The following is a 22,209-nucleotide window of genomic DNA, read 5'->3' as shown; positions in this document are numbered from 1 at the left end:
ATCATTTTTGTGCTTTACGGTTAATAGTGTTAAACGTATTTATAGATTCAGAATGAGAGACGACAAGTTTTTGCATGCGATCACCGGCAGGTTCCCGAATGGAGGACGCAAGTTTACTTTTATAGCCTTTGTATCTTCCAACGTCTGTATTCACGGATTTCAATTCACTTTGTTACATCATTTGTGTGAAGTAAAAAACGAAGTATTTGTTGATGTCGGGAGAGAAAGACACCACTTAGCTTTTGTTTGTTGCAACAAGCCTCGGGGAACCGTTATCACACCTGCTATAATAGAGAAGTACATTGGGCATATGCATGACAACGCGTAACATTGCTGCATACCACGCCTTATATTTTTGTTCACTGACGTTTACACAGAAATACAACAACGGTACAGATGACTCCAGAGGTTGGACACAAAACAAAATGCGACTAAAAGTAGAAATCCTTAAAATCTGACGATTAAAGTTCTTTTTAATGGTGAGCTTGCTTTATAGTACACGTTTTTTGAAAGCTTTGCACGAACAGGTCAGTTCGTAACTGTTTTTGCAAAACTAAAAGCTTCTGGCAAACGAAACAACACTAGGGAGTTATTCTGTTGTAGTTTTTCCGCTGTGGGAAACGCCAACGAACAATATCAAGAGTAATGGAAAACTCTTACGGAAATGAAGAACCGAAAACCACTTACTGTGATGATTAGCGGCGGGTACTAATTTTCGACCGGTAAAAGCACGTGAGTAAACAAAACCTGAATGAAAACTGGAATTGCGCAGACACCGACAAAACGCTTATTGTCTGTTTTAATTTGTCATGGTGTTTTCCACAATGGTGTCGTTCTGCAATGTATACAAAACATCAAGAGAATCATGTTTTGTACGCAACTGAATAAACAGAGGAGTGGGTTTATTTGGTTGTTTGTTTGTTTGTTTGAACAACAGCTACCTTAATTATTCAAGTAAATTAACTGTAACATTTGGCCGATACAACACAGTTGCGTATAAGCTACCATTGTACTTTCAAACCTATCGGTGTCATAACTGCTTTTGACTGCACTCTCTGCTACAGATTTTGCTGCAGGCAATAATTAACGCCAAGCTGTATGACTTTTTACGTCGGCATGTTCAATTGTGAAAGTCGGTAAAGCTATACCAGCAGTCCTGGCAGCCTTTTGCATAGGACACAAGCAAAACAAAATGGCTTCAGTTTCTACTTTCGTTTGTGTGTTGTTGTTGTGGATTAGCGCAGTCAGTTCGCACTCCGATGAATGCGGGGATGACAAGCTTTGTTTTTCCTTAAAGTGCGATCCGGACCAGACAACATGTGTATCCGTATCTCTGAGCTGGGTAAGTACAGTTTGAATTTTTTACCAAAATCTATTCAAAGCCACCGTAAGTTGCTAGGAGTCAAAGCTTGCCATTTAAACATAATCACGCAATTTTTTTATTTCAGCGAAAAATAAGCAAACGCCTAAATTGAAAATAATGTAGACAAAGCAATACACAGGTATTGTCCCACTAAAATTACCAGATTTAATTTATGTACCAGGTCATAAGAAACTCAGTATTTGACAGAAGCCAAAAAACTCATCATGTAGGTAGAAGGGTGGTGCTAAGTTGGAACACAAATAGTTGATGAGCATTAAAATGTTCCGTTTTAGTTCGCATTGTTTTCTGGCGAAATGAGAGTAACTTAAATTTGGCAAAAGTTAAGAAAAACAAGAAGAATTTGCAATAACTATCAGAATACGCAATGTGCGTAATAGTGTCCCATTTAATTTATTCATTTACTCATGAAGTGATTTTCTGTTAAGTTAACATAATAACTGTAATTGCTGCTTATGAATGCTTTGCATCCAGCATAATATGAGTTTTTGCATTACGCACTAAATTAACAAAAAATGATTCTATGCAGTCAGCAAATGTAAAATTGCGTTTCCGTGGCTAAAAACATTCCCGTTTTGCCTGAGGTGCTTTGTTCTGACATTTTGCGTGCAGATTTAATTAAACGCCAGTAACACTTTACCAAAGGTCGTTTAAGGCAGTGAGTCATGCCCTTCTACCGTATAATGTCCGGGTCAGAAGGCGAGCTCAAATGACCCTTCCCAATCGTTTTCGACTGGTGTTTTCTGCACGATAAAAACCACGAAGCAGTTGACTATACAGTGTTTTGTATGTATTTTATCAACCAGCCGCTGAAATTTTGCTTACATTGAAAATTTATGATATTGAAATGTAATTAAACATAAAGGAAACACTCCTGTGGTGTGTTAGAGGAATACATTTATTTATTAGCTTTTGTTACAATAAACAAAATAACTCCCCCCACGTATATACGTAGAATCTTCTTATCCACGGGTAAACCAAATTCGCTCAAATTCGTAAAACTAAAACTGTTTTTTATGACGGTTTAAAAAATAGAGAAACAAGACGTTATATGAGTTAACCAATGCTGCCTATTTTTGTCAAAAAAAGATCAGCTGTAGTGATTACAACGCCGCGGGACATGCTACAGGTTATTCAGCAGCGGGGAGTCGCTCCCAGCGGCTTTACCACTTAACGCATAAAGCCTTTTCCAGTAATTGCCGTAATAACACGCTTGTCGCTATGCGCCGTGAAATGACTCGGCAACTTTCTCAGTGAGCAAGTGCCCCGCAAAACCAAAAACACCATTCGTTTGTTTATTTTACACAATTTTCAGAGTCTGTATGTCAATAGTTTACGAAGTTTTACGCGCCGGTTGCACAATTATACATATGAAATTATTGGAACTATATGCCATTTCCTTTGGTCACGTAAGGGTTTGGGAACTCTTTCACTGCAATCATTCACATAAACCAACATTTGTTTTTCATGCTGTTCCACTTATTTTACCCGTTCTACATACTTTTGACGCATGTATCATAAACCCTGATTTTGTACTCGTGCACCTAAAAACGTATTTACTGAAGGATGACGATGCGGAGACAATTGACGTTGAAATAAAAGGAAATGCAACAGATACAAGCGAATACCTCGCTGTTGCTTTCGGATTCCTACCTCAGATGCAAGACGCTGACTTGTATTACTGCGATGGAGTAAATGTTAAGTCCGGGGCCATTCAACAGCGCTTCTTTCCTCCCGTAATCGACTCTTCCCTGCCGGTAAATATGCTCATGTTGGGTCAATTTTTAAGTATTATTTACCAACGTGTGACTATATTGAGGTAAAATGTACAAAGATGCTTTGTCCTGTTTAATACTTTCATGCCGCTTATCGTTAAACGGTACATTTTTTCCACGATCTATACACAAAATTTATGCATAAAACGTGACTTCAAAAAAGGAGTTTTGGAAAATAGCTTTCATTTCAACTTTTAAACGTTTTTATCAAGTCCGAAATCACCAATCCTGTTGCGAGCATAGTCGACGGCGAAATACGGTGTTCATTCACTCGGGCAAAGAGTGTAAGCAAGACAGTCAGCAATAACATGTTGAAAGAGTTTGATTTGGAAGACAATGATTTCCACGTGCTTTTGGCCAGGGGAATCATCATAGGTGAGTGGAGGAGACAAAATTCCCACATATTTGTTTTATGTTAAATGCGTCGATTTTTTGCAGGCGGCGTGATTCAGTACCACGGGACGAATAGATTTGTTTCGCTCGAAACCAACAGCTTGTAAGGAATTTCAAATAATTCTCCAAAAGAGGGAAAACAAATATAACAAATAGTAAAGCTTTTTTTACATTGATTTCATAGTGAAGACGACGATGATGAAGAAGGAGATCACGACGACGACGACGACGACGACGATGATGATGATGATGATCATATTGAGGAAGAGGAGGAACTTGGTGGCACGATATCAAACATACCGGATTGCAAAACTGGTGACCCAAACTGCGTTTCCCTTACCTGGACATACGTGAGTGAAATCCTACATTTTTGAGAAATTTTTGCTTATTGAAGAAATTTGGCTGTGGAAACCTAAAAACCCGATAGAGCGCTTACATTACGTTATGAAATTTGTGCCAATATTTTTTGAATTAACCCCAAAGAAAAGTTTCCCAACTGCGGTCAATCAAAAGAAATTGCAAGTTTTAATCAGGCAAATCAGGCTTCAGTGAAGTTATGACGTTTTAGCGCATATTTATACCTAACTATAACGACTAAGCTTTCAGGACAAAAATGCGACCAACTATAACATGGTGATGAGCGGGCCAGCTGAAAAAATGTTCGGTCTCTCCCGGTATGTCGCAATCGCCTTCTCGTCGGGTCAGCAGATGAGGCGCGCCGACCTATACGTCTGTACTGGAAGCAATTTCCTTACAGGAACCATACAGAATCAGTACTTTCCACCCGCAATGGACCCGCAATTGCCAGTCAGTATGCGCGGCTTCCATTCTAAAGAATGTTGTTACTGACGTGTATTTATTTTGCAGGAAGGAGTAGTTTTGTTGAGTGCCACATTGGTGAACGGTATAGCCACGTGTAAGTTTACCAGGCCGGCTAAAGTCTGCAAAGTTGTTGCGAAGGATGGTGCCAACGATATATCGCAGACATTCGACTTATCGACATCGAAGTTCCACGTTCTTTTTTGTCATGGGTTTTTCTTCGTCGGTAAGATGTCCGCAGACTAAGATTTTTTTTGTCAAACCGGCAGTCATAGTAGATCTATTTTTGACTGTGATGTGTTGTTGTTTTTAGGTAGACCGCAATACCACGGGATGAACAGGTGGGCGTCCGAGGATGCAAAAAGCTTCATGCCGGATAAGAAGTAAGAGGGTGTTTTTTTTAAAGATTTTCATGCGACATGAAACATTTTTTGTCGTTTTCTTTAAAAAAAAACATTTTTTTACACAAAAGGGTGTGCGCGCACAAATTTTGAGTTTGCTTTTTGACTAAAAACCTATTATTTTGGAATATCACAGCGCATTATTTAGGTTTTAGTAAGTATTGATGGCTGATCACCTTTTTGCAGCATGATGCCAAGCGCTGGGTGCGGAGTAACAAAGCAGTGTGTGTACAATGTTGAAGGATGCGAGCTTGGCGATGACAAGTGTCTACTTGTATCGTGGAAACGCGTAAGATAGATTCCTGTTTTTACGTTGCTTATTTGTCCATCTGTATGATAAGCATTGATTTTACCCTTCTTTTGAGTTTGCACAAATCTAAAATTAAACTTTATCCAACGAAAGCAACGTATTTATCCATACGGGTTTAAACGAAAGCTGTTGGAAATTGCATTCCAAATTGAAATCTTTGAAATGCGGAAGTGTAACAATACCTAAAATGTAACCTGGCCGTTACAGAACGCGGATGATGATACCTATGACTTCGAAGTGAGCGGGCCGGCAGAGTCGGGAGAGTATGTCGCTTTTGCCTTTTCCCCCACAGGAACAATGGAAAATTCCGATACGTACGTTTGCATGAAGGGAACAAATGCCCACGAACTTAGAAGCGGTTTAATCGGAGCCAGACATGCGTCACCAGTCCTCGAATTGAATTGTCCAGTGAGTTACATGAAACTTCTCGTGTTTGTTGTGCAATTGCTTAAATTATTGCTGACGTTTAGAGCGCAGCAGATAATTATCGTTCTTCGTCGGACGACGGAGTTCTGAGCTGTTCATTCAAGAGACAGGCTTCAATCGTTCGGACGAACGACGGCGGTGCGGATTTGACCTTTGACCTAACGGCAAACCAGTATCACATCTTAATGGCAATGGGATCACAAACAGGTGATTGTATCTTCTGACAAATTATGGTTAGTTTTCTGCGTTTATGTCTTGACGATTTCTTCAAAACGTAAAGGGCAGCAAATCTCCTATCATCTGACATTGTGTCAGAAAAATCACCATAGAATGTCAAGAAATACTCCTATCACCATAGGATGTAAGCTATACACCAACACAACGTGTCCCCAAGACCAATTGTATTATTTCTCTCAATAAGTTAGAAGAAAGATTAATGACAGTATATGCTTATCAGGGGAGACAAGCCCACAGAAACACAAACCCGACGAAAGGTGGGCAACCGCAAATGCATTCGATTTTACAACTCCGCCAACCCCTGCGCTTGATGAAGGTTGCAATGAAGAAACCACAAACTGCTCTTCAAATGTTGCGGATTGCAATCCTTATGACGCTAACTGCGTCTTCTTAAAGTGGGCTTTAGTAAGTATAATAAAACTTGCCTTTGTTGCGGGTAAACAAAAACAGTATTCTTGGATAATTGATGAGATAATTATAAACATATGTAAACTTTTTTGCGCAAAAGTTATTACGTTTACGCAGATTGGCAATAACCGTAAGAAATAAATGGCTGTGACACCAATAACCATAAACCTTGTGCAGCCTAACAATGAGTATAACAAACATTTACCACGTAGCAATGCACATTTGAATATTGTTTAATTACTTGCAAAAACATTCTGGATCCAGCATGGTTTCTTAGATGAATACTTGATTGTAGGATGAGGAATCTCAGACAATTGATTTCACCTTCAGTGGAGGTATGCTCACTAGCGGTGACGAATATGTGGCTATAGCGTTTGCATCTGGGCCTCTTATGGAGAACGCAGACTTGTATTATTGTACTGGTACAATGCTGAAGACAGGAGTAATTGGAAATCGCCATTCACAACCTGTTACCGACGCTTCAATTCCGGTAGGCAATGATTTGCAACTTTGGGCGCATGCTGCAAGCTGTCCAGTCGACATTTCTCTGTCGTCACTTGTCTGTACCAATTTTCCAAAAAACGTAACATTTACATCCTTGCGTGATGTTCACGTTTGATCATACTGCAAAATAATGACGATAGAAACTTCTTTAAATAAAAAAGACAAGATAGTGATAAAATAATGAAAATTAGTAAAAAGATTCCAATCACATAAAAAGCATAAAATATATATCAATGAAGAATAAGAAAAAACTCACAAACAATAAAATGGTTAATTTTTTATCAGGATGGAATCACAAACTTGTTCGCCGGATCACAAAACGGCGCCAACGTTTGTTCCTTTAAACGCGAAGTCGCCATTATGAAAGACATCAACGGATCTCCGACCACATTTGATCTTTCAGCCTCACCATTTTACGTGTTGTTCGCTACAGGAACCTTTTCAGGTAATTGGATATTTTTTAGGGATATTAGGAGACCTTGTGGAAACTGCGTAATGTATTTCAAATCTGCTGTTAACCACCATAACATGCCAAACCATGATCACGCGAGGGCCATTTGTTGTCAATGAAGTCTTATTTTTCCCCAAGTTGGATGCTTTTGTCACGCACAAATATCATATGGTTTTTTTTCCTTGGTGACTAAAAAAAACTTTTATGCATTGGGCAATGAAATATTTTTTACATCAAAAGTCATAAAGTGGGAAGATTTTGTTCGACTTCGGGTTGTTTGCATATATTCGGGCCCTTGGGTCGATAAAATATTCTATTGTTGGTCTGATTGAGATTCTGGGTCGAGAATATTTTAATATTTCTTTAAGTTTTCATTCCTTTTGCGTTTATCTTTTTTGCAGTCGATTTTGCAAAAAAATGCTGACTATATTAAAAATTATATTGTTCGTTAATTCACTACTGGATAGCTGATAATGTCATGACAAAATCACTCAAAATTAAGGGCATATTGTCTCAAATTTTTAGCAAAAATAAAGTCGTATGTATAAAGTTTTTGGTCAAATCTCCCTAATTATCACAAGCAGTTTTTCCTGCATATTTTCATGCAGGGGGCGACATACAACCACATGCCGCAGACAGGCGATGGGCCACGGCATCAGGAATCCAGTTTGTGGAGGCTCCACCGCCGTCTTTGGCCGAAGGATGTGGAACGACGAGAAATTGCGCCACAAACAAGCCGCAATGCGAGGACCCTGGGACCGACGGTTGCATGTTGACGTCGTGGATATACGTAGGATGCCGAATAACGCCCTGATGAAACAGGGTGACAACTTGTGTTTTTTTAGAATGAAGCCGACGAAACTGTGGATTTTACCATCGTTGGGGGTTCACCTTCCGGGGATGAGTACGTCGCTATCGCGTTCGGTTCTTCACCATTGATGGAAAACGCCGATCTTTATTACTGCACCAACTCAGTATTCAAATCCGGCGCGATTGAAGGCCGGCACATGACACCGAGAACCGACTCAAATCTGCCTGTTAGTGGAGTCCTTATCTTGCCACAAAACGCAACATTTTTAAAGCATGTTTGAATACCAGTTTGGGTTTTGTCCAAAATATAACACAGGAAAACCGAACCGAAGTTTAGAAACCGATAGTTTCCTCTGTTAAAAACGGTTCGTTCCGCAACGACGTTTCTTTTGAAAGGCTTGCCGAAACTATTGCTATTTACTCAGAACTGGTAATGGCCAATATTACCTCATCATAACTATCGTGCAGCATGTGTGCTTTGGCCGGTTCTATTCACAATATCTCCATAACAGTCTTCAGTTGAGCTCACGACCTGTTTTCCTTGCAGACTGGAGTACAGGTGGTGAGCGTAGGAAGTCAGGATGGAGTTATTGTATGCTCCTTCACTCGTCCATTGAGCGTCAGCAAAGACATCAGTGGAGTTTCTACGACGTTCAACTTCTCGACAACTTCCTTCCATTTGTTGTATGCAACCGGGCCGTACACAGGTAATGAAATGTTGCTTTATTTGAGGAATCCAAGCAAATAAACAATGTTCTGATTTGGTACGATAACATGTAACAATGGTAGTGAAATTAGATAAATTTAAAATGGAAATTTATCAAATTTCATTAATATACATACAGAAGACTTCAACCTGGTTTAAACCTCAACGTAGTGCTAACATTTGTACGTTCTTTTCGAATAAATACTAACAGTTTATTTCGTTTCTCCTTGGTTTCCTCTGATCGCGTGTCGATGGGCGGTGGTCAATTCTTGTTTAAACAGGCGAAAATATATCTAAGGTGTTTAAACTCTTGTGATTGAAGGTGGGATGATCATGCAGCACACAGTGGAGTCCCGTGGAGTTTCTCAGAACACCATCAACTTCCTTTCTCCTCCTTCGACCGGAGTCACAGATGAGTGTGGCACAACAAGAGAATGCACCAGCAACGTAGAGGAATGCGACCCCTACGACGAAGGCTGTGTTCTCCTATCCTGGGCGCATGTAAAATATTTCACTTTTTTTAAAGAGAATCAACAGTCATTTTTGAGAAAGAAACATTTGCTATAGTGTTACATCAGTCGGGATCAATTTACCTTTGTGCACTAAAGAATACAAACTGGAAACTTTGTTTGCTTTTATGCAGGATTCTGTCGCTAATTCGATCGACTTCACCTTCAGTGCCGAAATAGATGAAAATGACGATTACGTCGCGATTGCTTTTGCTCCAACACCGTCAATGCAAAATGCAGACCTCTATTACTGCGCGGGAGGGTCGTTGAAGTCAGGAGTTATTGGAAGTCTTCATTCCACTCCTGTTACCGACGCTATGATACCAGTACGTAACCAGTACTTACTTTTTGACCGCGCTTATCGAAACGTCAACAGTGCTAATGTTTTCGATAACATCCCATTTTATTTGGGCTTGAATATTTTATAGTGTGACGTAGCCTTAAGTTTTGGTGAAATTAAACAATTTGTTCACTTAAGGTAAAGTGTTTTTTTAAGGGTTTGTTTCGTGCAACCTCAATGAAAATGCACGATTCCAGGCGTTGTTTTTTTTACATAATGAAAAGCACATTGAATGTTGGATTCCCCACATCAATATTTGAAAACGGTGTTCATATTCGTATTCGCCCAATACTGAATTTTACGTATTAGCCGCATCCAAATCGACCCGCCACACCTCTGGTTCCAAAAATGATTCCCAATACATTAATATACATTACATTACAGGGGATCGTAATATTTAATAATAATTTAAATTTCCTTCTGTTTAGGCTGGAATTTCCAACGTCAACACCGAGGTAAACGATGGAGTAACTGCTTGTTCATTTACACGCGCTGCCAGCATCACTAAAGATATTAACGGGGTATCAACAACCTTTGACCTGTCTGCACCTTTCTATGTTTTGTACGCTATTGGATCGTACGCTGGTAAGAAGATTTTCCTTTCGCCGTATAATTAGAAATCAGGCATTTTTAATGGTATTTCACTTCACGCAATTATCATTTTGTGAACATTGTGTACAGGCAACATGTTAAACCAACACAGTGCAACTTCGAGATGGGCATCGCTTACTTCGATAACATTTGCGCCACTTCCTGCACCTCCTCCTGCACCAATTGTACCGTCCTTTAGTTGTGACGAGAGCACAATGTTCTGCGGCACCAGCATGGCAGGTTGCACTCCAGCAGCCGGTAGCGATTGCGTCGCTATAGCTATCACATTTGTAAGTAAATTATAGCTGTTAGCCCTGTGTAAAATTGGGAAAAGTCGTATGGTTTTAACGGCGGAAGAAAAAAACAATGTCACTCGAATTAGCACTAATGTACGAAATTATCCATCACTTGCTAATATAGTAATTTGGTGTTTGTAGGATCCCAGCAGCAACTCCTACAACGTCGAATTTGAAGGCCCAGGGACCGGCAATGGTGACACGTATGTTGGCATCGCCTTTGCTCCACAGGCTGCTATGTTGGATGCCGAGCTGTATTACTGCACTGGTACAAGTCTTAAGTCGGGCACAATTCTAGGACACACCGCTCCTGTTGTGGACACAGAATTTCCAGTAAATAGCTTTTTATGCTCTGTTCTATGTGTGCAACTATAACACACACATATGTTGTTCTGTTGTTAGCCAGGAGTAAGCAATGCGATGGCATCGGCGGCAAACGGGGTTCAAGGATGTTCCTTTACTCGTCCTGTCAGTGTCGACCGCATGGTCGGTTCAGGCACCGAGAGCTTTCATTTCCTCAATAGCAAATATCACACATTGTTCTGTCATGGCGACATCACCGGTGAGTAAAACGAAAATGGCTGCGCCAATATGACACTTTGTTTGTTTATTAAAATACTTAATTAATAGAGAAAAAATCTACAATGTACTCAAAGATTTAATGTCTCCTGTTCATTGCGATTTGTGCGGGTGTTGTTATTTGCATGTTGTTTGTTGCAGGAGGAAATCTGGCATATCACGGCGGAAACAAGTGGTTTTCTGCGACTTCATTTAACTTTACCGTTGTATAAAGTGAAGGGATGACTTCGCTGTCATAGTAGTCTAACCCTATTTGTTGTTTGAGCAAAACTTGCATCATGGTGTTAATTTATAATCTTAGTGAAATTGATTCTGCAATGTAGTTTTATTGGATGCCAAATACGTTTAATTGATGATTGTGACCAAAACCCCAATCATTTACAAATGTGGAAAATGCAAACAAGATCAAAACAATTTAAATTTGATACCACGGGTCACGATTAAATTTGTTCTACGTTTCGCATTTAACAGAAAACCCCTTCACACACTTTTGTTCCAACTCGTGTTGGGTAGCGTCACGAACTAACTACTGTTGTAATATTAACAATATATCCACAGTAATAAAATTTGCTCACATATAGCAGCTGTCAAACTTGGGTTGATGTTTGCAAGTCATCTAGGCTATCGTTGGACTTTGTTTATCCGAACTCAAATAGTTTATTTAGCCTGATAGAAGATATAACTGTGGAAAACAGTTGACAAAAATTGAAATATTGAAAACTTTTTATTAGAAGCATTTCATTAGAAAAACTTTTGAACAGGACCCGGAAAACGAAGGCATGTGCAAAAAAATTCAAAAACGCCAGTTGCAGTCCAGGTTTTTCAGTGAGGTTATCATATTCATCAAGTTTGGCAGTTTAGATATAGGCCAGTTGCATTTGTTCTATAGCCGACATTGGGTTAGTGCCGTAAAATTTTGCAGTGAATTCTGTGGTATTGTATAGCAGTTTGATTGCTCGTCAATGACGTCACAGGGCCTCACTGACAAACTCCTGCTTGGAACGAAGTGAGCGCAGCAACATGTCCTTCATGTAAGCAGTCGTCCGGAAAAGTCGGTTCGTTGGAGTTTGAAGGCAGATTCGTTTTCATCTTTGTTGCGACTGATTCAGTTCATTCGTGGGGGTTCGGGGAAAGAAGGGTTGCAAAGAAGACTCGACGATGTTTTCCTCAATTTTGATTTGCTTTTGCATAGGAGGGTGTACCTCGTTCACATCCGTTCTAACGGAACTAACGGCCGGGTCGCATTGTGACGTGGCCGGGATTACTACAATATCAAGATGATTTTCAAACTCTTGCTTCAAATTCAACAAATTTTTGACTGCTGTTTTACGAAGTTTTAAAATGATTTCAGGAAGCTTTTTTGAAACTGTTTCGTCATTGGGACAACGAGAGATGTCTGGCGTTAGTTCATCACCTTGCGATGGAGCATCGGATGCATTTATATCGCACGAGGGAAGGGGAGATAACATTATGTCATCGGAATTTGACGCCACAAAGGGTTTATCGTCAACCATCGGCGTCGGATCAGACAGCAATGCAGCTGACCATACGCGTTTCTTTTTGGCGCGTGTTGCATTTACCGGACTCGAAAGTTGGCTGCCAGATGTACCACTGGTTATTTGTTTCTTGGCTTTCTTCTGCCTTTTCCCAGCAACTAAGTTTTTCCTTTTCTTTCGTGAAACCTTTTTTGTAGGGTTTCCGGAAACCAGCACTTTGACCTTACAATGGTCTTTGGGTTTGCAAAGTTCTGGCACACTGTCGGGTTTAACTGCCACAGATGTGGAGGTGGAATCGTCAGGGGGAATAAGGAACCTAGTTTGAGAGACGCCTTCATTACTTGTACGACCTTCTGTGGGGAATCTGGGGAAAGTACCCAGCCTCAATTGGTGTTGGCGTTTTGCAGCTTGTATGAGGTTGCGGATTGAAGATCCTGCTGCTTTGGATGCAGTCGATGGGATTAGGCCTGATTTTACAACAACCTATATCAATAGGAAATAAAAAAATATGCCATTGGTGTGTTTTATGGATTAGTTTATATTGGTGTTCAATTATCCAGTGTTATATGAACTTTTGTCATCCATTAAACAACTTCGAATATAATTTTCTAGCACATATGTGTCTTTTAAGGAATATATCATTTAAGATGAATTTGAGTTGTCGCTAGATAAAGCTGTGTTACAAAACAAAATTTGTAACTGCCAAAGAAGCTCAGTATACTGATACCTACCTGGCAATCAACCAGCTGGATTAAATGAAAGTCAACCTCTCTTGAGGTGATGGATTCAACAGAATCTATATCACTATTTGTGTCTTCCAGTAATCTGAAAAAAACATAAACAACAATAAAACATTATTTTAACACAACAATTTTTGTACAGCTCCTGCATAAATTTTTGTGCATGGTCGATCAAACTCTTTATGTAAATTATTAAATGAGTTCAACGTTTCAAAACATGATTCTGCAAAGCTAATTATGGTTTGAACAGAAACGTTTTCTCTTGATTTTTTTTTCATTTATGCATAAATTGTAACAATACACTTGCACCAAAAAACAAAATATTCTTACTCTCTCTGGACTGCATAGTAGTTTTCTAACAGAGGATCAACTGAGGGGTAAGCTGTTGGTTTTAGTAAAACTTTTGTTCCCGGTTCGTTGTCGGTGGGAGGTATCACAAAGTCCTCAACTTTAAAGTGATATGAGCAAATGCGTATACATCTGTGTGCCTGTAAATAGGAAAATTTAATTTAACAAAATTTAGTTAGGTATATCTGCTGCATTTAACTAAAACACCAACACACACACTACACAGGTCACTAATATTTTTCACTAAAACTTAAATAGAAAAATATCTTCAATATAAATCAGCTTCACAGGTAAAATCAATTAGTGAGCACAACTGTTCGTACAAAATAATGTAAATACAAGTCAAATTTTCTGTAAGTTCCCAGCATGTATAAGAAATCAGTACCTTAAGCAGTCGCTGATGAATTCCCCATGATGAAAACTTTTTGTTGATAAATTCATTCCAAGCATTCAGCACTGAGGTAGACATGGTAGTGTCCTTAGACTTTTCATTGGGTACAATATGATATTGGAGATGTGGTTGCTGCTGTGAGTTATTGCTACACATTGGAATGTTACAATATTCAATACTATTCACATTTTCTGGTTGTGATATTTTTTCCTGAAATAAAAATTAAAAGTTTAAAGAGACAAATTCAGTACATAAACCTACTAAGTTTTACCTCAACAAATGGAGCGACAGTCCCTTTTAATTTGAACTGCGATGGCACCTTTTGGTTTCTTGGGTCTGTGACTGGCTCATCCCCTTTCATAAAGAGTAAGTGTCTTTGAAAAAAATATTCTTTTTCACATAGCCCCTGGTTTAATTTTATTGATTGTCATTGATAAAAGTTTATAAACTTGTAAATATCAAATAAGTAGTTATTGCATTAACATGGCAATAATATACAATTAAGGCTGACGTACAGAGTCAATGAAGTGAGTATTTTACCAAAATAATAAAATTCTATAAATATCTTATTGTGTAAAACAGCTATAGGGTGATTGTTTCTTACCTTCAATGGGCATGGTATTTTTTTTCAAACAAGTTTTCAAGCCCTGCAACAAAAATGATAACAATAATAAGGAACAGTGTTTGAAATAAAAAAAATAAATATTACAAAAATTTTTGTAAACAATCATGACAATCATTGTACTGATGTACCAGGCCTGTTGATTTGTTTTACGTTAGTCACTATTTGTCAAAATGTTGTGTGGCTCAGAACTCAAAACAAAATACAATTTCAAAAATTATCCACAAACAATGAGGTACAATTTGTTGTGCATTTATTTTTCACCAACTCAAACCTACATTATCCGAGGTTTACTGTAGTTTCATCAGCACAAAAACCATAAGTCTCACCTTTTTGGAAACATCAATGCTGCAAAAATGCTTCCGGCGCACTTGAAAACTACTATTGTTTGGATCGTCGTGTGAATCACCAATAAGACATTCAGGCCAATTTCTATACAGCTTTGGATTGTTTGGAAACTTAAACAAAACAATAACCTGTTAATGTGGTTGTGGCAATAGTAGCCAGTACAAACAGGTGTTCTTCGTGTTATTTGTTTACTTGTACAGTGTCAAACTGATTGCATTGCTGGTGGTTCTGGCTGAGTTTTAATGTCGTTTGCAAATATGAATTTAATCGAATCGATTCATCCTCTACACCATAAAAGGAGGGAAACTAATCGTGATTACATACATGGTAAATTTGCATTCAGGGTAAAATTATGAATGTTACATAGTGGCCACTAAGATTATATACAAAATACAAACACTGATCCTTACTACAGTTTGTTGTTTGATTTGCATCAAGACAATTCGGAAACAATAGACCACTTACCAAATTCATTGGTTTCTCTGCATTATACTTCATGTATCCTTCCACTTTTATTTTCTGTTTAACAAAGCTAATTTTTTATTCAATATTACCATAATGTAAAGTGTACAAACTTGAACAGAATATTTTAATTTTAATCTTTTAGTGTTGCTGATGTGTGTAGATACATAGTTATATACATACTTTGGCTATTTGTCTCCGCCTTGCCCGTCTTTCTCGTGGACAATCACTGACAGTGATGTTTTTGCTATACCTACTTGGTACGGCATCTTTTTTAAGTGAAAGATATAATGCATGTTTAAGTTTATACTGCATGTAGTTGCTGTAATCATCTTCATTGAAGTGGAGGCTACAGATATGACTGTTGTTATTAAAAGAACCTGGTGATTGTCTCCGTATATTTACAAATCTTATCCACTTCCTTCGCAATTGTTTCTCCTTTGGAAATTGGTGAAAAGTTATTTTTTCTCCTTTAGAAAACCTCGAAGTGCATCCATTGACACAACAAGACCAACCCATTTTAACAATTTGAAGGTTGCCTATTTAAGGGAGAAGTGCATTTAGATTTGATAAACTGGAATAGTAAAATAAGATTATGATGGTGAATTATTTAAATTTTGTTTTAATCAGCAGTGGTTTTTCATTAGTAAAAGTAACCAACCATGTAGTTAACAAAGGGCCGGGCCCGACCGAACATTAGTCGACGTGCCGTTAATTTCAGACGTTTTTCTTCGCCTAAACGCGGTCCTTCACACTTTCCCCACAAAGGGACTTACCGCTGCGTTACACGCGATTTATTGAGGAACTCTTAACTAAATCAATACCTTTTCAGACAATCTTTACCTGCAGCATTGTAACGTCAGATCCATACATGGCGCGAGGTCAGAACCGTGAATTTGATGCGAATATAGGCTATATTGTTCGTTACAGGGGGAAAGGGGCGTCGACAAGAAAAAGTGATATGAACCACTCGCCCTAAACGCATTTTTTTTGTTTTTCACGCCTGACGGTTATATTCCTCGGCCCAAATGTATAATTTTTTGAAAAAGTTACCGCCTTGCGTTTTGACAAAGAACACGATTAATGCAATTTTAGCTGATCTTTACCTGCAACATTACTAAAGACAAAGACCATTGATGACGTCCAGTTTAAACCTGCACTCTATTTGCATGCATGGGGATTTTCCCTTTTTGGTAAAGTTAACTTACTTTTTTTTATTTTTCACGACAAGTCGAAGAGATCATTTTTTTGGTATTTTTTACAATGCCACTATCAAGACCATCTACTGTTGCGCAAATATGCTCAAGTCAAAAGGACGATTTTTACATGAACATGCTAAAAGGTACACCAGCAGGTTCATACGTATTTGGTATCTTTAGGCTATCTGCTTACTGCTTGTATTGGTGTTACCTGAGTAATGTGTGTGCATCAGGGCACGATGTATTAATAACAGAAATACTTAACAGATCATCAACATGTTATTTTGTAAAGGTTTGCTGAATGAAGCAACCCAAAATATCTTCGGACCATCCACTGCTTTAGTTTGGTCAAAACACATCACTGTTATTGCTGATGCTTTGTACTTCTCATTGACAACCCTAAGCGGGTTACAAACACTTGGAGAAGAATACACAGGAATAATTCAGGTGAACACATTGATACCTACATTTACTTTCGGTGAGATAATTTAGATTTTGTTTGCTAAGGTTTGCCTATGTACCAATTTTTTCAGGTTGTGTCTAAAAAAATTTTAAAATATTGTTCTACCAAAATATACTCCACTTCCCACATTGAACTGACCTTTTTGGTATCCCTCATTAAACACAATTAACGTAATGAATTTTTAGGTGGACAATACATGTGCCGCCACTCCCACTTGGAAACAGAGGTTTTTCATGATATTTGGACATACAATTGTTCCCTTTCTCATTGAGCGACTGTTTGTTAAATTAGAAAACCTACTGAGTCAAGACAGGGTTCCACATATCAGCTCTTCACAAAGAGATTATTTGCTGTTGGCATTGCCAAAGTGCAAATATATTTTGGTCACTCTTCACCACTTACACTTATCTTTGTTCTACATGCAAAACATTTTTCACACAATTTCTAAACGATTTTCTGCTGTTCACTACACCAAATACTTCAGAAATGTTCCCAATTCAGACAATCGGTTTCACATACTTGGATATGCTCAGCTTGCACAAAACCTTATTATGTTGTCGATGCAGGTTTATGGTTTGTGTCAAGACTTTGTCAGAATGCGAAACAAGACTTTTTCCTCTAAATTTCCCAATCAATCTGAATCGGGTTTAAATGTGAAAGAGCAGTACTTGACCGAAAAGCAGATGTCTTGTTCACTGTGTCTTGAAACTAGGACTCACTCCAGTGCGACACCATGTGGTCACCTGTTCTGTTATTATTGCATTCACAATTGGATGGAGACTAAGCATGAGTGCCCTGTATGCAGGCAGAGCATAGATCCAAGGGAAATAACTGTTTTACAAAATCTTTGAAGCTTATATGTGCATTTCTACAAATTTACTCAATACAAATTTCAAATCTGCACAATTTTTATTTGCAAAAAAATTTGTTTTGTTTATACTGTCATGTGTATGGCAAATCCCAAGCATGATATTGTATATACATGAAGGCAGAAACTTAATAATGCTACAGGTAAACACATCTAGGTAAAATCCAAAAAACATTGTGCAAAGTTTTATACAACCACTTAGTTTGCATTTTCAAAATACTCTTTTGATCCATCAACACTGGGTTTAATCTGCAAGCAAATATGTAATTTACAAATATTGTTTAAATACTACAGCTGAAGAATAAAAAGTGCTTACAGTTTTTGAACCTGGGGTCCAACTTGCTGGACATACTTCACCATGTTTATCAGTGAATTGAAATGCTTTTACAAGCCTCAAGACTTCATCTACACTCCTCCCAACAGGCAAGTCATTTACACTTAGGTGCCGAACTGTTCCCTTGCCGTCAATGATAAACAAACCCCTGCATATATAAACTTCCAGTCACAATAGTCAGCATAATTTATAGGAAATTGCGTCACCTAAGAGCAATGCCCGCTCCCTCAAGAAGAACCCCATAGTCCTTAGACACAGACTTTGTCAGATCTGCAAGCAGTGGAAAATTCAAACCACCCAGTCCCCCTTTCTTTCTTGGCATATTTATCCATGCCAAGTGTGAGAAGTGGGAATCAACTGATGCACCGATCAAGGCAGTGTTAATGTCCTTGAACTCATTGGCACGGTCACTAAAGGCTATTATTTCTGTCGGGCATACAAATGTGCTGCAAACAATAAGTTTTAAATGGGGATTTCTGCTTATTTTTCAAACATCTTACAAATCCAAAGGGTAGAAGAACAAAACTACATATTGACCACTGTAGTCCTGAAGTGAAATTTCTTTAAACTGGCCATCAACAACCGCTTGTCCTTTGAATGATGGTGCAGCTTGAGTAACAGCAGCAGTAAATTTAAGACCTGTTGTGGAAAACTTTCTTTGAATGGGTAACTGCTTGCACGCCAACCCCTGTAAGAAAACATGTGTAGCCCAATAAAAATATCAACCATATTCTACTCTTACCACACTTCTTGAGAAACCTTGGAAAGCAGATCTGTATAGGGCCATGATTCTGTATAAGTCTAAATCTTTTCTTAAATTTTGGATATAAAGATACAAAAGTATATTATAGTTTAAACACTCAAATGAATTAATCAAAAACTGCCAATGAGAGTTTGATGAAAAAAACTAGTTTATTATTATTATTGTATTACTTTACTTTTGTGACAGTTGACCTTGTGCGTGCCCTTCACGACCCAAAATTAAAATTTGTACCACATACAATTTCGAACAGGAAAAACCATAAATGAAATAATCTTATTCAGATTTTACACGCACATAAATCAAATATATAAAGAATGGGGTGAGATCACCAGCATTTTAACAAATTTTATAAACATTACGCAGCGTAAAAAGTGTGCATGGTGTTTTGCTGACTCATTTATTAGGTATCCCATGAGCAGAACGATTTTTATTTATTCGATGAACCGGTGGTTTTCTGTGGCATAAATATTCAATTTTAAGAAATCTTTTTCAATTTTTTCGCATAACGGTCAACCTTTAAATCCAGTAATCGTTTTTAATCCAGGGAATAAACGATAACAATGGAAACAACAGACACTTCAACGGGAATCAAGTCGTTTTTGCACAACAAGGAAACTTACTTTGTTGTGACCAAAATTTATGCGGACAATACTTGCGACATAACTGTTTCCAGTGGAGTAACATGTTGGAAGACAAGTTTGGAAAGTGTTCAAATTTGCTCGTTGGCCAAAGATACCGGCATGAATCCTAATGAATATGCATTAAAAATGAAGTCTGCTCTACAGGAGGAAGATACACCTGTAAGTTTAGTTGTTGTTAGGTGGGTATTTTGATACTAGAGTAATCTACAATGTACCTAAAATGCATGTCACACAATGCAAACTGTGTGATAAAGTCTTATTTTCTTACCCTACATATATTAAAGCTTATGATTTGCATTGTGCAGAACATTGAATTTGAATTAAGCCAACAATCAGAAGCTGCAGAGTTTAAATGGAAAACGGTGGAAAATGACATTAAGTTTTGCCTTGGGGTAATATCTTTGCCAAAAGTTGAGGCAGAGATTGAAATTACCAAAATATTGACACAAGTTTGTCAGGACTTGCACAATAGGAAAAATATGTTGACAGAGTCCAAACAGCATAGTGAATACATGGAAAAACGATACATACAAGCTGTGGAGTCACTTGAAACTTGCACACAATTGAAACAGAAAATGGAAGATGATCTGATACTTAAGTTTGTTTTACTTATCAATGAAAAGAAAGCAAAAATTCGCAAGCTCATCGAACAAAATAAGAACTATGTTGAAGCAATAGGAATTCTTGAGGAAAAGGTTAAAAACATTCCTGAAGCAGAGATGCAACCTTCCACTTCCAGGGGATTTTCTGGTGAAAAACCATTAAGAAAAATGTCATCTTCATCCTCTGAAACTGACGATGCATGTCCAGTCATAATTAAAAGAAAAACACCCCTACCACCTCCACAAAAAATTCTTCCTGCTTCACCGATTAAACCAATGGAGACATCTACCTCAGTAGTAACTGGTTTGTCTGACATTGCTGTCACAACCTCCTCGGATTCCACAGTGGACATCAATGAGATGATCGGTGACATGTGAACAAACAACCATTTTTTCCAAAAATATGCAACATTTTGTAAATCAACTTTTCACAATTGTTTTGATTTTTTTTTATTATTTTGATCATTATGCTGCAACTTCACCTTTTTGTGCGTGTGCACTAAAATAAATGGTTTTAAAGACTGTTAAAAATGATTAAGAAGGTGAGGAAACTGCAGTAGGTTGATAGCAGTGAAAACTGAAATTCCAAAACAGAAGTTCTTGATATAAAAAAACACACAAGCAGTAGCAGCCAAACACATAAAACATAATTTAAAAGACATGAATAGAAACTAATGGCACAGCTGGATCATTCAGAAGCATTGATTTCCTCAAATGAACTTGTGCTTTGTGTGTCATCATCTGTTGTATCATTTTGAGGGGAGTCCCTACAACATAAACACTTTGGTTTCAAAACATTTGCACATAATAAAGTTGATGACTTTAATGCACATAGACAACAATGCAACAATATTACAAGCAAACAAAAGTTATATTTGAAAGTACATATTTATTATATTCATAGTTGAACAGTTGTGTTTGCATTGACTCACCTATCTGACGAGGTGGCGTTGCTAAATTTGATTTCTGGCACAAAGAAGTCATTTTGTTTGCTGAGAGGGGCCATATAGTGGATGAAATTATCTTGGTATATCTCCATGAAGGGATAAGCTGATAGCTTTCTTGCCTAAATTGAAGCCAGATTTTAATATGAAAAGTAACATCTGCCACTGTTCATGGGTTTTGCATTACACAGTTGCAAAATCTTGCTACTTGATGATTTGTTCACTTCAAAATATAAAAACTTACATCAATAAACTGTCGTAATGATGGATATACTTTCCAAGAACCAATCCAAGCACATAAATCCAGATGATTTGGAAATTGTGCTTTAACTGCAAAGTCTATCTTGGGAAAGTGAGTTATTTGATACTCATTGTTTTTCATGATTTCAGATTCTTCTGAGTTTGGCATGTCTTCACCTTCTGACAATATTACTCCAACTGCATATCTCAATTCAGCTTCTTTTGACTGCAAGAAAACAGAAAATGTAAAGGATTTATAATGAATTGAACATAAGAAATGCAATATTACTTTCGTATGTTATGTAACATTAAAAGTGAAAGGTTTAATTGTTTTTCATTACACAATCACTTTTACATTGATCTGATCAGATAGCCTACATGTAATTGTGTAATTGTATGAAAATTGTACCAACCTTATTGGGGTCATCATAAAATATACCAATGCTCGTCTTGTTTGGTAAAATTGAAATTGCTTCTGTAAAGTGGTGCCCGCATTTATTATAAGCACCTTTATGGTGTTTATAAGCGATGCACAGTTTTCCAACAACTGGTTTTCCAACGCTAATTTGGACACCGCTGGTCAACCCCAAGTAGGACAACAAGAAACCGATTGTTGCAATTAAACACAAAAACAGTATAAAAATGCCAACCAGTAAAACTAAACTCTCCATATTTGACTATTTTAGGAAGCGGTGTTCTCTCCAACAGTACAGTCACAAAGAAATGAACGCAATCAAGCGTGGAACAACAACAAATCATCACGTGTTGTAAATTACCATTTCATGCGAAAATATCCGGTTAAACACAACTTG

General features: G+C 37.8%; 6 protein-coding genes across 6 annotated transcripts; 3 read left to right on the top strand and 3 right to left on the bottom strand.

The window, feature by feature from the left end:
- The first annotated feature begins 1,137 nt into the window (after nt 1-1,137).
- On the top strand, nt 1,138-11,519 carry LOC145899748 (uncharacterized). The gene is made up of 24 exons (XM_082988657.1): nt 1,138-1,342; nt 2,947-3,138; nt 3,369-3,531; nt 3,595-3,652; nt 3,734-3,899; nt 4,156-4,356; nt 4,417-4,594; nt 4,682-4,751; nt 4,956-5,058; nt 5,287-5,487; nt 5,550-5,712; nt 5,963-6,147; nt 6,446-6,640; nt 6,940-7,099; nt 7,714-7,895; nt 7,951-8,142; nt 8,463-8,622; nt 8,944-9,122; nt 9,265-9,456; nt 9,899-10,055; nt 10,152-10,351; nt 10,499-10,690; nt 10,760-10,919; nt 11,078-11,519. Exons 1-24 carry the CDS (start codon nt 1,193-1,195, stop codon nt 11,146-11,148), a joined length of 3,870 nt encoding a protein of 1,289 aa, XP_082844783.1. The 5' UTR covers nt 1,138-1,192; the 3' UTR covers nt 11,149-11,519.
- Nucleotides 11,520-11,657: 138 nt separating this feature from the next.
- Nucleotides 11,658-15,908, bottom strand: LOC145906648 (uncharacterized). Its single transcript, XM_082994101.1, has 9 exons — nt 15,527-15,908; nt 15,347-15,400; nt 14,863-14,991; nt 14,516-14,558; nt 14,183-14,265; nt 13,906-14,121; nt 13,503-13,660; nt 13,164-13,257; nt 11,658-12,915 (listed from the first exon to the last, which is right to left on the bottom strand). The coding sequence occupies exons 1-9, from the start codon at nt 15,860-15,862 to the stop codon at nt 12,022-12,024; spliced, it is 2,007 nt and encodes a 668-aa protein (XP_082850227.1). The 5' UTR covers nt 15,863-15,908; the 3' UTR covers nt 11,658-12,021.
- A 444-nt stretch (nt 15,909-16,352) lies between these two features.
- On the top strand, nt 16,353-17,902 carry LOC145887714 (peroxisome biogenesis factor 10-like). Its single transcript, XM_082978905.1, has 3 exons — nt 16,353-16,685; nt 16,835-16,989; nt 17,191-17,902. The coding sequence occupies exons 1-3, from the start codon at nt 16,607-16,609 to the stop codon at nt 17,854-17,856; spliced, it is 900 nt and encodes a 299-aa protein (XP_082835031.1). The 5' UTR covers nt 16,353-16,606; the 3' UTR covers nt 17,857-17,902.
- Nucleotides 17,903-17,924: 22 nt separating this feature from the next.
- Nucleotides 17,925-19,219, bottom strand: LOC145887715 (peroxiredoxin-2-like). The gene is made up of 5 exons (XM_082978906.1): nt 18,950-19,219; nt 18,708-18,895; nt 18,414-18,653; nt 18,190-18,355; nt 17,925-18,122 (listed from the first exon to the last, which is right to left on the bottom strand). The coding sequence occupies exons 1-5, from the start codon at nt 18,992-18,994 to the stop codon at nt 18,072-18,074; spliced, it is 690 nt and encodes a 229-aa protein (XP_082835032.1). The 5' UTR covers nt 18,995-19,219; the 3' UTR covers nt 17,925-18,071.
- Nucleotides 19,220-19,420: 201 nt separating this feature from the next.
- Nucleotides 19,421-20,595, top strand: LOC145894978 (DNA repair protein XRCC4-like). The gene is made up of 2 exons (XM_082983714.1): nt 19,421-19,770; nt 19,917-20,595. The coding sequence occupies exons 1-2, from the start codon at nt 19,531-19,533 to the stop codon at nt 20,589-20,591; spliced, it is 915 nt and encodes a 304-aa protein (XP_082839840.1). The 5' UTR covers nt 19,421-19,530; the 3' UTR covers nt 20,592-20,595.
- An 88-nt stretch (nt 20,596-20,683) lies between these two features.
- Nucleotides 20,684-22,104, bottom strand: LOC145894985 (testis-expressed protein 264-like). The gene is made up of 4 exons (XM_082983726.1): nt 21,811-22,104; nt 21,402-21,623; nt 21,146-21,279; nt 20,684-20,980 (listed from the first exon to the last, which is right to left on the bottom strand). The coding sequence occupies exons 1-4, from the start codon at nt 22,066-22,068 to the stop codon at nt 20,902-20,904; spliced, it is 693 nt and encodes a 230-aa protein (XP_082839852.1). The 5' UTR covers nt 22,069-22,104; the 3' UTR covers nt 20,684-20,901.
- Between the last annotated feature and the right edge of the window lie 105 nt (nt 22,105-22,209).

The sequence above is a fragment of the Ascidia mentula genome, chromosome 1 (genome assembly GCF_947561715.1).
Source record: "Ascidia mentula chromosome 1, kaAscMent1.1, whole genome shotgun sequence".
NCBI classification, from domain to species: domain Eukaryota; kingdom Metazoa; phylum Chordata; class Ascidiacea; order Phlebobranchia; family Ascidiidae; genus Ascidia; species Ascidia mentula.
This window is presented reverse-complemented; position numbering and strand designations above follow the sequence as displayed.

What these genes read in the sequence shown, in the direction of transcription:
- LOC145899748 (XM_082988657.1), top strand. Translation starts at nt 1,193, where the DNA reads ATGGCTTCAGTTTCTACTTTCGTTTGTGTGTTGTTGTTGTGGATTAGC. An exon ending in GGCAATGGGATCACAAACAG is followed by an intron (nt 5,713 to 5,962) that starts GTGATTGTATCT and finishes TATGCTTATCAG; the next exon opens with GGGAGACAAGCCCACAGAAA. An exon ending in GAACCGACTCAAATCTGCCT is followed by an intron (nt 8,143 to 8,462) that starts GTTAGTGGAGTC and finishes TTTTCCTTGCAG; the next exon opens with ACTGGAGTACAGGTGGTGAG.
- LOC145906648 (XM_082994101.1), bottom strand. Translation starts at nt 15,862, where the DNA reads ATGGGTTGGTCTTGTTGTGTCAATGGATGCACTTCGAGGTTTTCTAAA. An exon ending in AAATACCATGCCCATTGAAG is followed by an intron (nt 14,266 to 14,515) that starts GTAAGAAACAAT and finishes TCTTTATGAAAG; the next exon opens with GGGATGAGCCAGTCACAGAC. An exon ending in CTGTCGCTCCATTTGTTGAG is followed by an intron (nt 14,122 to 14,182) that starts GTAAAACTTAGT and finishes TTTTTATTTCAG; the next exon opens with GAAAAAATATCACAACCAGA.
- LOC145887715 (XM_082978906.1), bottom strand. Translation starts at nt 18,994, where the DNA reads ATGGCCCTATACAGATCTGCTTTCCAAGGTTTCTCAAGAAGTGTG. An exon ending in AAGGTTTCTCAAGAAGTGTG is followed by an intron (nt 18,896 to 18,949) that starts GTAAGAGTAGAA and finishes GTTTTCTTACAG; the next exon opens with GGGTTGGCGTGCAAGCAGTT. An exon ending in TTCTTCTACCCTTTGGATTT is followed by an intron (nt 18,654 to 18,707) that starts GTAAGATGTTTG and finishes TATTGTTTGCAG; the next exon opens with CACATTTGTATGCCCGACAG.
- LOC145887714 (XM_082978905.1), top strand. Translation starts at nt 16,607, where the DNA reads ATGCCACTATCAAGACCATCTACTGTTGCGCAAATATGCTCAAGTCAA. An exon ending in TTACATGAACATGCTAAAAG is followed by an intron (nt 16,686 to 16,834) that starts GTACACCAGCAG and finishes TATTTTGTAAAG; the next exon opens with GTTTGCTGAATGAAGCAACC. An exon ending in AATACACAGGAATAATTCAG is followed by an intron (nt 16,990 to 17,190) that starts GTGAACACATTG and finishes ATGAATTTTTAG; the next exon opens with GTGGACAATACATGTGCCGC.
- LOC145894985 (XM_082983726.1), bottom strand. Translation starts at nt 22,068, where the DNA reads ATGGAGAGTTTAGTTTTACTGGTTGGCATTTTTATACTGTTTTTGTGT. An exon ending in TTTATGATGACCCCAATAAG is followed by an intron (nt 21,624 to 21,810) that starts GTTGGTACAATT and finishes GTTTTCTTGCAG; the next exon opens with TCAAAAGAAGCTGAATTGAG. An exon ending in AACGCCACCTCGTCAGATAG is followed by an intron (nt 20,981 to 21,145) that starts GTGAGTCAATGC and finishes TTTATGTTGTAG; the next exon opens with GGACTCCCCTCAAAATGATA.
- LOC145894978 (XM_082983714.1), top strand. Translation starts at nt 19,531, where the DNA reads ATGGAAACAACAGACACTTCAACGGGAATCAAGTCGTTTTTGCACAAC. An exon ending in TACAGGAGGAAGATACACCT is followed by an intron (nt 19,771 to 19,916) that starts GTAAGTTTAGTT and finishes TGCATTGTGCAG; the next exon opens with AACATTGAATTTGAATTAAG.